This window comes from Hippoglossus stenolepis, chromosome 22 (genome assembly GCF_022539355.2).
Source record: "Hippoglossus stenolepis isolate QCI-W04-F060 chromosome 22, HSTE1.2, whole genome shotgun sequence".
NCBI lineage: Eukaryota > Metazoa > Chordata > Actinopteri > Pleuronectiformes > Pleuronectidae > Hippoglossus > Hippoglossus stenolepis.
The window spans coordinates 2,568,705-2,580,239 of NC_061504.1; the positions used below are offsets into that span (position 1 = coordinate 2,568,705).

General features: G+C 40.9%; 1 protein-coding gene across 2 annotated transcripts; it reads right to left on the reverse strand.

The window, feature by feature from the left end:
- Positions 1 to 865: 865 nt before the first annotated feature.
- mrps33 (mitochondrial ribosomal protein S33) lies at positions 866 to 3,933 on the reverse strand. 2 transcript variants are annotated; one of them, XM_035148082.2, is made up of 3 exons: positions 3,769 to 3,933; positions 2,154 to 2,386; positions 866 to 1,563 (listed from the first exon to the last, which is right to left on the reverse strand). In XM_035148082.2, exons 2-3 carry the CDS (start codon positions 2,366 to 2,368, stop codon positions 1,458 to 1,460), a joined length of 321 nt encoding a protein of 106 aa, XP_035003973.1. In that variant the 5' UTR covers positions 2,369 to 2,386; positions 3,769 to 3,933; the 3' UTR covers positions 866 to 1,457. The 2 variants fall into 2 exon arrangements, with proteins under 2 accessions (XP_035003973.1, XP_035003972.1); XM_035148081.2 differs by having other exon boundaries at positions 2,154 to 2,370; positions 3,769 to 3,926.
- Between the last annotated feature and the right edge of the window lie 7,602 nt (positions 3,934 to 11,535).

The window sequence follows — 11,535 nt, forward strand, 5'->3', positions numbered from 1 at the left end:
TGACATCTGTAGTGGCTGCGTGAGTGATTAGAGAAAGTGCTGCACATAGATGCACTATATGAATGTTTGTGTGAATGGGTGAATGGCAAAACAAACTGAACTGGAGTGAGCTTTGAGTGGTCATCAAGACTAGATGCTCTTTAAACACACACCATTTACCCAAGTAGTTAGCAGTGACCCAGCGCAGGTTCAGATTATTCCCAAGACCTTGAGTTTTGGAGCTACATGGTTAGACAGAGCAGAGAGACACTTCTGTTGCCAAAGCTTAAAAGCAAAACTTGGAAGACATGATCAATCAATCAATCAATCAATCAATTTTATTTGTATAGCCCATATTCACAAATCTTAATTTGTCTCATAGGGCTTTAACAAGGTGTGACATCCTCTGCTCTTAACCCTCAACAAGAGTAAGGAAAAACTACAAAAAAAACCCTTTTAACAGGGTAAAAAGAAGGTAGGAACCTCAGAGAGAGCCACATGTGAGGGATCCCTCTCCCAGGACGGACAGAAGTGCAATAGATGTCAAGTGTAAAGGAGAACATCATCAAGATAAGGGTTTTAGCAGCATTGATAAGAATAAACATTTTGAAGCATAACTGAAGGTCAATGAATTGATGGATTATTGTCAGTAATGGTCGAGTATCTGAGGAGAAATACTATATATATCGAGCAGTCCTGCTGTAATCATAGTCCACGGTCATTGTCCACTGCCGCCATCAGGATCCACCATCAGCTGCCACCTCGGCCGTGGTCCACCACCATTATCAGATGCCAACACGATACAGGATCCGCCATTATTATCACGATGCACAGCACAATGACCAACATCCATGTATTGTGTTAAACAATAGGCTTTGTAACGATATGCATTTCTCACATTGATTTTATTTTGAAAAACATAAAAGATATCAGTTTCTTTACATCCTTTTTCAACCATTCCTTTGAAAGTTGAGCTAGCACCGGCTAACAACTTGAGCTGGTACGAGGGCAGTGTGATTAATCCATGAATCTTGAAAAGACACGACAGTAGAACTTGTATGTCTGTCTGTCTGTACGATCATAGTGACCAGTGTGTTTATATCACATTGTACCTAAAGACCTTAGCGTATGGTAAGATAACAATATTTTCTTCTCCATACTTTTTCAACCCCTGCAACTGGAATACAAGAGCTCATCCACGTTCAACTATCAAAGGATGGCATTCACGTGAGCACGTCAGACGTAGATGAGTATGTTTCATGCTGATCTTGGGTATTCTTCATGGCAACATAGTGAAGGTTCAGACAAAGCAACAGGACAGTCATGACCCGACCAATGGAATTCTTTCAGGATTAGCAGCCCCCCCCATACACACATAGTGATAGTGTACACAGTCGACTGTTGTCTGCCTCCATAAAAAGGCAAAAGAAAAATGGTAAGTCCTGTAAAACGATTGCAGAACGCAGACATGTCACAGCTCATTTCTTCTTGCCCGCTCTCTTCCCCTCTCCTTTCTTCGGTTTCCCTTTTCCCCTTAGCTTCCTCAGGCGACGCATTTCGTCTTTGAAGTCTTCATGCTCATCTCTGAAAAGGAAGGGGGAAACATTTGTTATGTGTCCATGCTGATACAACCAAACTTATATTTCCGATTTTCTCACTGATTCATTGAACTCAGCCATCTTGTTTGATTGCTGCCAAGCTACCACCAATGAAACTTAACACTTCCTGCATTTAGCCCGTGTGTCACATTAAAAACCTTTCCAGCAGCTCGAAGAATCTAATACCTCCCTCCCCTGGTGGGCTTTTAATGCAGGAAGTATTGCAGCAATCAAAACAAAAAACCATTGCAAAGTAAAGCTGAATTAAAATAATCAATGAAATTGAGACACATTTAGTTGTAAATTATAGTGATTTTAACTCAGATTTTCTCAATGTGGGACTTATATCTTTTTTTATTTGCTTTGAATTGTTTTGATTGAATGATTTCAATGGCATCCATTCACTTTCATTAGTGTAATCCCTTAAAGTGCAAATGCGCCAGTATCAGTAATTTTTTGTGATCAGCAGCTGTGCATGTTGAAAGAAATACATAAAATAACATTTGAGTTTATTTTTAACAAGGCAAATATTGTCAAAGATCAAGTCACAACCCGAGTCACCAGTGTCTACAGTACCTGAAGAGTCCCATGAACCTGAGCTTCTGCGTCATGGCAAAGTAAATCTTGTGATGAGGGTACCACTCGTACACCTCCTTTGTCTTGGCCATGGGGGGTTCCTGGAACAGCTGGACCACCTTCATGGATTTGGGGTCTGTCGGACGCACAACCTGGCTGAAGATCTGCGAGCTCAGCCTGGCCATGCGGACGGCGTAGCTGGACAGACTGGCCATGGCTGCAGAGCAGAGAGACTTGTCACACAGGGAACAGATACGACGGTATTAGCATATGCTGTTAAACTTGATCCAGTGAGATACTGAGCTTTATGCTTTGAGTTTTTAACCACATAGGTATGTAGTGAGCAGGACAGAGTAATAACACACTTGTAAGTGCTGTCTGGTGGACAAACTAAGGGATGGAGACACCATGTCTAAATGACTTCAAATCTTTGACTATATTCTATTTCTTTCTGTATTGCAATGTCCTTGGACCTCAGGCAATTGGTCAATTAATCAATTTTGATATTCACAATCTCAATTGTAAGAATTTGCCACTCTTCTATGTCCTTCACAATTGTAAGGTGAATATGTTTGGGTTGTGATGACGTTCTGTGTTTGTAGGAGTTTTGAGTCTTGAAAAATAAAATCAGTGCAGTTTCCCTTCAATCAACATTTTACATGTGAAGCAGAACATTTGAAAGTGATGCTGAGAATTAAGAGACATAAGTGAGCCCCAACTAAAAGTGCATTCTGATAATAAGAACAATTATAATTCAAGATATATGCTATTGCATGTTGACTACTCGGGATGAGGATTTAAGATATCTACTAACATGCTTGGCTTCAACTGCTCAGAATTCATTTTGGACATCCCCAGCTTTTGTGTACTATTTCTAATATTTATACTTATATTATCAATAATTGTTTTTATATCAGAAACTGAAGTTATGATGAGTCAAAACTACAATTGAGATACATGTATCTTTGTAATAATTTGAGTACCGACTGGTAATATGTCTTTCAAGATGGACAGGATCAGCAACTGCACATATTCTTGGACTGCAATTCCGACTAGTCCTAGTGTATCTATATATTTCCTTAATTATCATTCTAACTAATCAAAATACAATTTTAGACACTAAAAATGTTGTTTCACATTGTTTTACTCTTCATTTTCTTAACCTGTTGCTAGGTTCACACCCTCAGACGTTTCCATATTCTTCTCTCTGTTCACTGAAAGATGCAGAAAAGATATTTTCTGCATCTCCCAAGTTGCACTTCAGAATCAAAACAAAGATGGCAGCCTGCAGACTTTATGGTCTGGCACCAGTCATGTAGTGAACATGAAAACTGGTTTGTCGATTCAAACATACAATGAACAAATATCATTGTTTTAGGGCATAAAATCAAATGCTTGAAAATCCCCTCTCGGTTCTTCACACTAGTTTAAGCAAATCGTTCCATCTGATTCATGATTTCAACGATACACGTGGAAGCCATATCTTTAACTGTAGAAGTGAAAGAGTTCATGTTACTGTATGTGTTTATATTTTGGTAGCTTCCACATTAGAGCTAAGTGTTAGCAGGGTCCTGACTTCACATGTTCACTTCTTCTCAACAACATGGCGTCTTACCTCAGTCTGTAGTCGGTGAAGAATAATTGAAAGTAAGTCTTAGCTGAATGACCACAGCTCCATTTGTTTCTTATTAATGTTGAAGCTCCAGTATAATCTGTAACCTTCACACACACACACACCACACTATCTCAGGCTCTAACGCGCATGACACTTTTCCCTGGAGCTGATTGGTCAGTTGCTTTCACTTCCGGTTTTCCGCTATTTTATTTTCTAATATACCGCTTCTACAAAACTCACAAGGATGTGAAAATGATTCACGATCATAAAGAAGAATTAATAACCCGGAATGGCCGCATTTACATGTGTAGTTAAATGTCTGTGTTATGTGATCAAGCCCTGACAGGAAGTCCGTCGCTATTAAAGAGCCGTGAGTTTGTTGAACCTTGCACAAGGTTCCGCTTTTCGATTCGCTCTAAGTTGTATAGTTCGCGTTTGAAATATAATAATAATATTTGTGTTCATTTTACAAATGTATTCATCTTCATCTTCTTCACTGAAAAAAAAGACATAGTAAATAATATAGGTATATACGTAGTAAACAGATATTTTAGTGTAAATGCTAATTGCATTAAAGTGTACAGGGTGGATTTGAATGTGGAGGTTGAATATAAAATAAAACAAATATACATACATATACACATGTATCAATAAATGGTAGTTAAGGTGATTCATTTTTTGCATCATGCATTCACTGAAAGAGTTGTTGAAATACTTGCTTAATAAAGTACACTATAAGAAAAAAACTGCATATATTATCAATATGCATGAAGGAAACACACAAACGCACAACTTGATTTGGCTCCAACCTCCATCATCACCACCATCACCCCTGAATGAATAATTTTTGGGCTTATCCCAAACACAATCCTTTATCTTTGTGTCAGAAGCAGTTGTATTTTCACACATGGGATTTCTGTGACAGTTTGAGCTGTGACAGTTGTTGGGAGAAGTTTGTCTTCAGAAAGACGTACTGACGTAAGTTCATCATGCCTACATCTTCCACATCTTTTGGGTGAGTTCCAATAAACTTTGTTGATATTGCAATAAAGTATTGAATCTTGAATCTAGATGTTTTGACTGGATGAAGGATTTTAGTCATCGTATGTGAATTTTTACTCGTTTTTTAAGAGCTGCTTCTAATGTGATGATGGCTTTTATCCAAACACACATCGCACCTTTTCAAAGTTGAACAACATCATCATCCACCTGGTGACAAATTGTCAGTGGTATATTATTCCACAATTTAGAGCCAACAAATTAAAATGCTTGAACACCTCTTTTCAACTTTTTTTTCATCTGGATGTGTTGAATGGACAGTGGTGGGCCAGCACATCTGATGAGACCAGAGATGGAAGAGGGGATGATCAGTTCCAAGATGTAAGGACATGATGTAAAGTTTGTTTTTGACTTTTTTACGTTAGGAAATCAGTAACTGTGTCTGGGCTTTTGGATTTTTGGATTTGTCTGTGTTTTCCCTTTTGAATTTCTCATTTCCTGTATGTCCCTCGTCTGCATGTGTTTCACCTGTGCTCAATTATCCTGCCTCCCTTGTGTAAAGAGTCTCTGTAAAGTTTCCCTTTGTCTTAAGGAGGTGGTCTGTTCGGTTTTGTGCTCCTGACGTTTCAGTTTCACTCCTCCATCGTTGTTCTACTTTGTTCTTTTGCCTTTTGGAATTTTGTATTTCTAGTTTGTCTACCTGCCTTCCAGTGACTGTAAGTCTGTATATTTCATTTTTTTTTAAATCTTTGCTTGTTATTTGGGTCCTTCAAACATTAAACCCTGACACTTTGGTTCTGTTGGCGTGTTTGAATATATCTGATGATGTGAGAGAATAAATTGTTGGTAGCTGAGAGAGGATCTCAGATGCTGGTGAGACTTTTTCCTTTTTTTTTTGCTCAGTTCTTCTCCACAACTGCAGTTATGGAGTTAAACGGAATTTATGTGTGAGGGTTAGTGCAACTGAATATTCTCATTAGATCTTCTGTGGCCAGACCAGCAGGGGGAGCTGTAATGAAAGTAGAGGAGGAGGCATCAGAGAATTGCCTGCTTGTGACACTGGGTTTAGGATGTGGACTTTGGAGACTGGAATGTCAAAAGTTAAACTAATATCAAGAGTATGGCCAATTTATTTTGCGAGAGGAGCCACCTGTGGAGTTCACTCTACTGAGCGCCTTTCTATTTCATCCTGATTTGTTGCCAAATGAACTTTCCACTGGGGGTGGCAGCGGAAATGTTTGTTAGAACAAAAACATCATACGTGTTCAATCTAAGTGCCTTATGGATGATATCGTAAGAAATTGATTACCAGTGAGTACCAGGCCAATTTCAGAAATGTAGTGCGTGCGAGTCTACACTTTGAGTTTGGATATCTGAGTTTTCTTTGTGTCTGCCTACCTTCAAACCCTGTCTGCCTTTTCAAACAAATAGTCTTCGCTGCATGCACTGCCTGCTGCTTCTTTGGTGGGTCCTGTGAAGTCAAAACACTACAACCTGACACCAAACTCTGAATGATGGATCTACCTTGTTGACATTGTCCATTATTGCATTTTCTTTTTTACATTTGTCCGTATTTCTCTGTACGGTGTATAGAATTTGGGCAGGAGATTTGTGTTATGACTGTTTTTATTATAGGGACAAGACTCACATCTGCACAACAGGCTCAGAGACTTTTAAACTGCCGATTATAAACATTTGAAACTTGTTGTGCAGAGGTTCTGGATCGGACAGACTAGGCTGGACAGGCAGACACAGTGTAAACAGAGCAGGCAGATGTTCCCGAGGCTCTGCACAGTCCAGTCTGACCATTCACTCTTTCACATACACATTCAAAGGGTGCGTCCGTCTCATTATCTATCATAAGTGCACTGCACAGCTGGATTTGTGGCTCAGTATCTTATCCAAGGACACTTTGGTATGCAGAATGGGGAGACAGGGATTGAACTGCTGAACTGCTTGGAGCTGTTTGTGGTCGCAATGGCTTCAGATTAAATATAATTTATGCTGATTTAATTGTTCCCTTGTATGTGTCGCTACATGGTCAAGGCAATTCACCTAGAAACGGTCCGTCTTGTCGTAGAAATGTTTGTAGGCATATTTTGTTCTTTTTCACAGAGTATGCATTGTGTTATTTTTTTGGGGGGCCTCTCGAACAGAGATAAGAGTAAAGTCAGAGGCATCTGTCTTAATCCATCCTAAATGTATGTTATAATAAAGAGTCCCCTTCTCTCCACTGCAGAATGTGTAGGACCCAAGGTTGAGTTATAGGACGCTAGATAGATAACAACTGGAGGAAGGTTGATAATATCTCTGCAAGAGGACACTTTTTTGGAGACAGATAGAGAAGGCACAACAATGGTTTTGTGAGATGAACTCACAAAACTAATGGATTCACTGTGACATGGGGAGATTATAATACTTTTATTTTTTATTTTTATATGTTTCCCTTTGCTGCAGGAGTCCACGCGTCTCAGTATGGAAACAGCCCAAAAGCTCCTCAAGTAAATGAGTCGTTTCACGATCTGTTGTCCGCAGTTAATGTATTGTAAGGAAAAAAACATATATAATGTTGGATGGAGTTCATGCTCTGTGAACTGGAGCTGTGGTGGTCAACCACCTGTTGAAGGAGACTGTTGAAGAATCTCAAGCCCAATTGTTCATCCGATGAGACCGGGAGTGGGCGGAGAGAATTACCTGTCACGGGGGAGGAGACTAGAGAAGGGGAGGCTATATAAGGGCTGGGTGTGTCCTCTTCAAATCCCTTTGTTTGAGACCATGCTGCCACACCAACCAAGCTATATCGTTACCAAGCAGGCAGAAGCCTTAAAGAGAACCTGACCAAAGGAAGGCCTGAAGCATTACTTCTTACCCTAGAGAACGCATTAATATAAATCATCCATTATACCATCCTTCCTACCCTTCCTCCATCCCTTCATCAACCTCACCACTAGTAAATGGTTAAATGGCTCTTGGATCCTCGTGTTTGACTGTGCACACCAGCTCGAGGTTCTATGGTCCAGTCATACGGCACAACCGAATCAAATATAGTTTATAATCTTTATCTCATGGTCCTTTGAGCCGGAGTGAACCTCTAGACTGGATATGGATCCAAGAGCCAAACCAGATAGAGTTCAGATGAAGAAAGAAGTGGAAGGCCTCGCCGAGAGCGGAGGCCACCTGGTTATCTCCGAGACGACCGTACAACCAGGCCCTCACGCAGGACGGAGCCACCTGCCCTTCACCTCCAGAGACGGTTCTATTAAGGCAAGAAATGGCACAGTTGAAAAGCACGGTTAATGAACTTAAAGATAGACTTGAACAATATGAACGGAGTAATTCTGAAGAAGATGAGGAGCGAAGAAGTGACGAACTGTTTAATAGAGAACGTGTGTGAACAGCACAAGCCCTTTTACAAAGAGAAATACACACCTTATGACAAAGCGAATTCAGAGCCTGCACTTTCAGAGTCTGCACATGTAACCGAATGTGGTAGGATCTCTCAGTCAGTGCAAACACTCCCATGGCAGCAGGAGAGTGGACCACAGCATGACACTGCACAATTTATGAACGCAGCCCACAAACCTCTGAAAACCTTAGCCCAACCGACCCGCACCTCAAGTCAATGAGAATCGATCTCATTTACCAGCTGGTCAAACGCCTCCAGCAACTTTATCTGCCAGTCAAGTGCCCCAAGTTCTTCTACCTGCCAGCCAAGCGCCCCCAGCTCACGCACCTTTCAGCCAAGCGCAGCCTTCCTATGCACACTCCAAACAAACTGTCTTCAGCTCCTGTGCTTATCAACCAAGCCGATATAGCCCAAGCATCTTTCAGGCCTATAACCACAGTGCATTTGAGTAAACAGCCTGTAGCCCATGAAACCCCGAGGCCAAATCCCACTGACCCATGTGCATTCGAGTCAAGTGCCAACAACTCGTTCACAGCATATTCATCTACCTCCTCTCCAAGCACCGATAGCTTCTTTACAGTCAGCTCATGGACTTTCAACACACGCTGCCCAAATCCCACTTCATGTTTACCCATACCAGCCTGTATGTCCACCCCCGTCTGCATCTTCATCACAGCCTGCTCCCCCTTCCCAACCTGATCAGTTGTATCAGTACCAGTTACCCTATATACCACAACCCTGACCAGCTCCAGCTTGGCAACAGCAGGCTGGAAACTACGACCGACCAAGATATGCTCCACACATTGAAGCGCCCTCATTTCCTAACTTCATACATGAGGCCCCCCCGTGAGTTTGCAATGTTAAAGATGGCTCTCAATAACCTCCTACCACGGGAAGAACTGTGTTGACTGCTTCGGCCCACGCGACCTCAAAATAGGGAGAAGACAAGGTAAAAGGTGGGGGGGATTGTGCCTAACCACTCACTGCACTCACATAGAGGTACTTACCAGCCTTGTGTTGGGACCTGGTATTTGTGAACTACAGTTCGGCCTACATGTGTAGTCAAACCCTGAACACATGTTTCTTTGTTCTGGACACAAAACAGAGCCTCCAGAACTCAGTCTCCCTGGGTGCTTCAACTTCACACCGAGGTGTTAAAACGCGCCCTGGACACAACTTTCAACCACTATTGGTCACTCTGGGCCCCATGACCCACGAGGTCATATATCTTTTCACATATTGTTGAATCATAGCAGTCATCTGTTATTTTTATAGTGTATTTACCATTTATGAACAGAAGAGGGCGCCAGATAGAAAAGAAACTTCAGCCACAGACTCCTCTGGACATTTTTAAACATTCCCCTCCACAGGAGAGTGTCACTGCCTGACAGCTCCCACCAGAAGTAAAAGGGCCTGACAGCATGGACTCTGGTGGGGAAACATAAAAAGTGAACACAAAGAAAGTGTTGGAATTGGAGTACCTTCCTGCATTTCAGCTACACCAGCAGCGCTGAACAAGCAAACCTCCACATGTGGTTTAATTTGTAAACTTAACATTTTACTTCATCATGCGGACACGTACAGCTCTTCTCACCAGGGACAAAAAATACGTTTGTCATGATGACTAAGAGCCGGTGGATATACGAACATGACTCAAAGCTTCTCTGGGCCGCAGATGTACCTCAAACACTAAAGTGTTCGACAGAATGAGTGACATTGATTAATGGATCAGTAGGGATGAGTAGAGGAGATAAAAGTAAATTGAGGATGGAGCCACAACAAAGGCACCATTAAAACTCAAAGAACCTTTTGCCCATGTGAGCAAATGGCTTTTATTTCCACATCCTGCAGGCATAAAGCAGCATTATCATTCATTCTGACATGTTTTGTGGCCAGTTCATGAATCCAGTCCAACATTTCCTCTCTTTTAGTTCTGGTCTTGTCTATTTAGCTGCTATATACTCCACTATGTTCAACAGTTAGTCTGTGACTTTGTAGTTTGATGCTGAGCAGATACATTTGGTTTGTCTGTGCTTTTTTTCCATAGCTGCCTGTTGGAAACAAGCTGAGTACCCAGTTTGTGGGGTAAGACTTTGTCAAAGGATACCTGAGAAAAGAACATTTGAGATATATCTGAGGTCAGCAATCTCATAATCATGACCTTTTCTTAAGTAGATTATTGTCCCTGTAATTAGTAAGAGTCAGAGGTGCTGAGTCACCTGCCTGGGACTGAATGATAGCCAGACGACAAAATGAGAATAAACTTGCAGCTCAACTTTTAACGGAAACATCACTTCATCTGAATGACTTAATATCCTCCCCTAGCCTGAAGAGGAAAAAACTATGTGATTCAAGACGTGTGCTGTAAATCCATTCTTCAATTTCAAGATGCACTGTGCTTTTAATTAATGTGCCATCAGCCAGCTCAGGATATAACGGTTTGTCAACCGCTGATAGTGGTCACATTCAGAGGTAAAGACTGACAAAAAAAATTAAAATTTGTAAAGAAAATTCATCTTGGAGATGACAAATGAGTTTGACTGTGTCCCAGGTCTAACACACCATACATCTGATGACTTTGCTTTTCCAAAGTTTCTCTGAAATTCAAAAAATATAGTCTTAAAAGTATTGTTTGGTTTGACTTGTACCAAAATCACTCCCTGCTTCACTTCAACAGAAATGGTCTGATAGGTCATATGACCCACAGTTCTATTTCATAATTATGTGATAATTATGACAAGAGCAAAAGGAGGAAGTCAGGTTACATGAAGAGAGACAAAGAATGTGTTTGGAGGAGATTACTGTGGACTTGTTGGTTGATTAAAGAAAACGTCATATGGAACACTTCTCATTTGAAACCGACAGTGATCATTTTTTACTTGTAACCACCATATTTGTTTGTTACTGTAACCATTATAAAGAATGAGTCTCCATTAGAACCCAAACCTGTATCTTTCCCTGAACCTAACCGATGGTAAGGTGCACTGACACTAGCACATGAATACCAAAGGAAGCCAAGTGCACTATAAAGTAGAAGATAATAGCACAAAGACCTGCTATCCAGTACAAAAGGTGTACAAGTTGTCAATAATTTGTTTGTTGTTATTCGGTTAAGCAGCATTGATTCAGTAATATGTAGGCTACCATGTTGGCACAATGTAAGAGATGAAAGTAATAAAAGTCTTCTAAAGTTGACTCAAGATGAGGAATAATACCCGACCAGCTCTAAGCCTCATCACTGCACTTTAAAATGTTCTAATAGTTCCAACTTCCATTTCCTGTGTCTGCCTGAAGGTCCAGTGTGTAGGATTAGAGGGATCTATGAGCAGATGTGGAATACAGTGATCATATTTCATCTGAAA

Bases quoted from the DNA above. Each gene is read 5' to 3' on its own strand.
- mrps33 (XM_035148082.2), bottom strand. From the start codon at position 2,368: ATGGCCAGTCTGTCCAGCTACGCCGTCCGCATGGCCAGGCTGAGCTCG. The intron at 1,564-2,153 runs GTACTGTAGACA...CTTCCTTTTCAG, and splicing joins AGGTTCATGGGACTCTTCAG to AGATGAGCATGAAGACTTCA.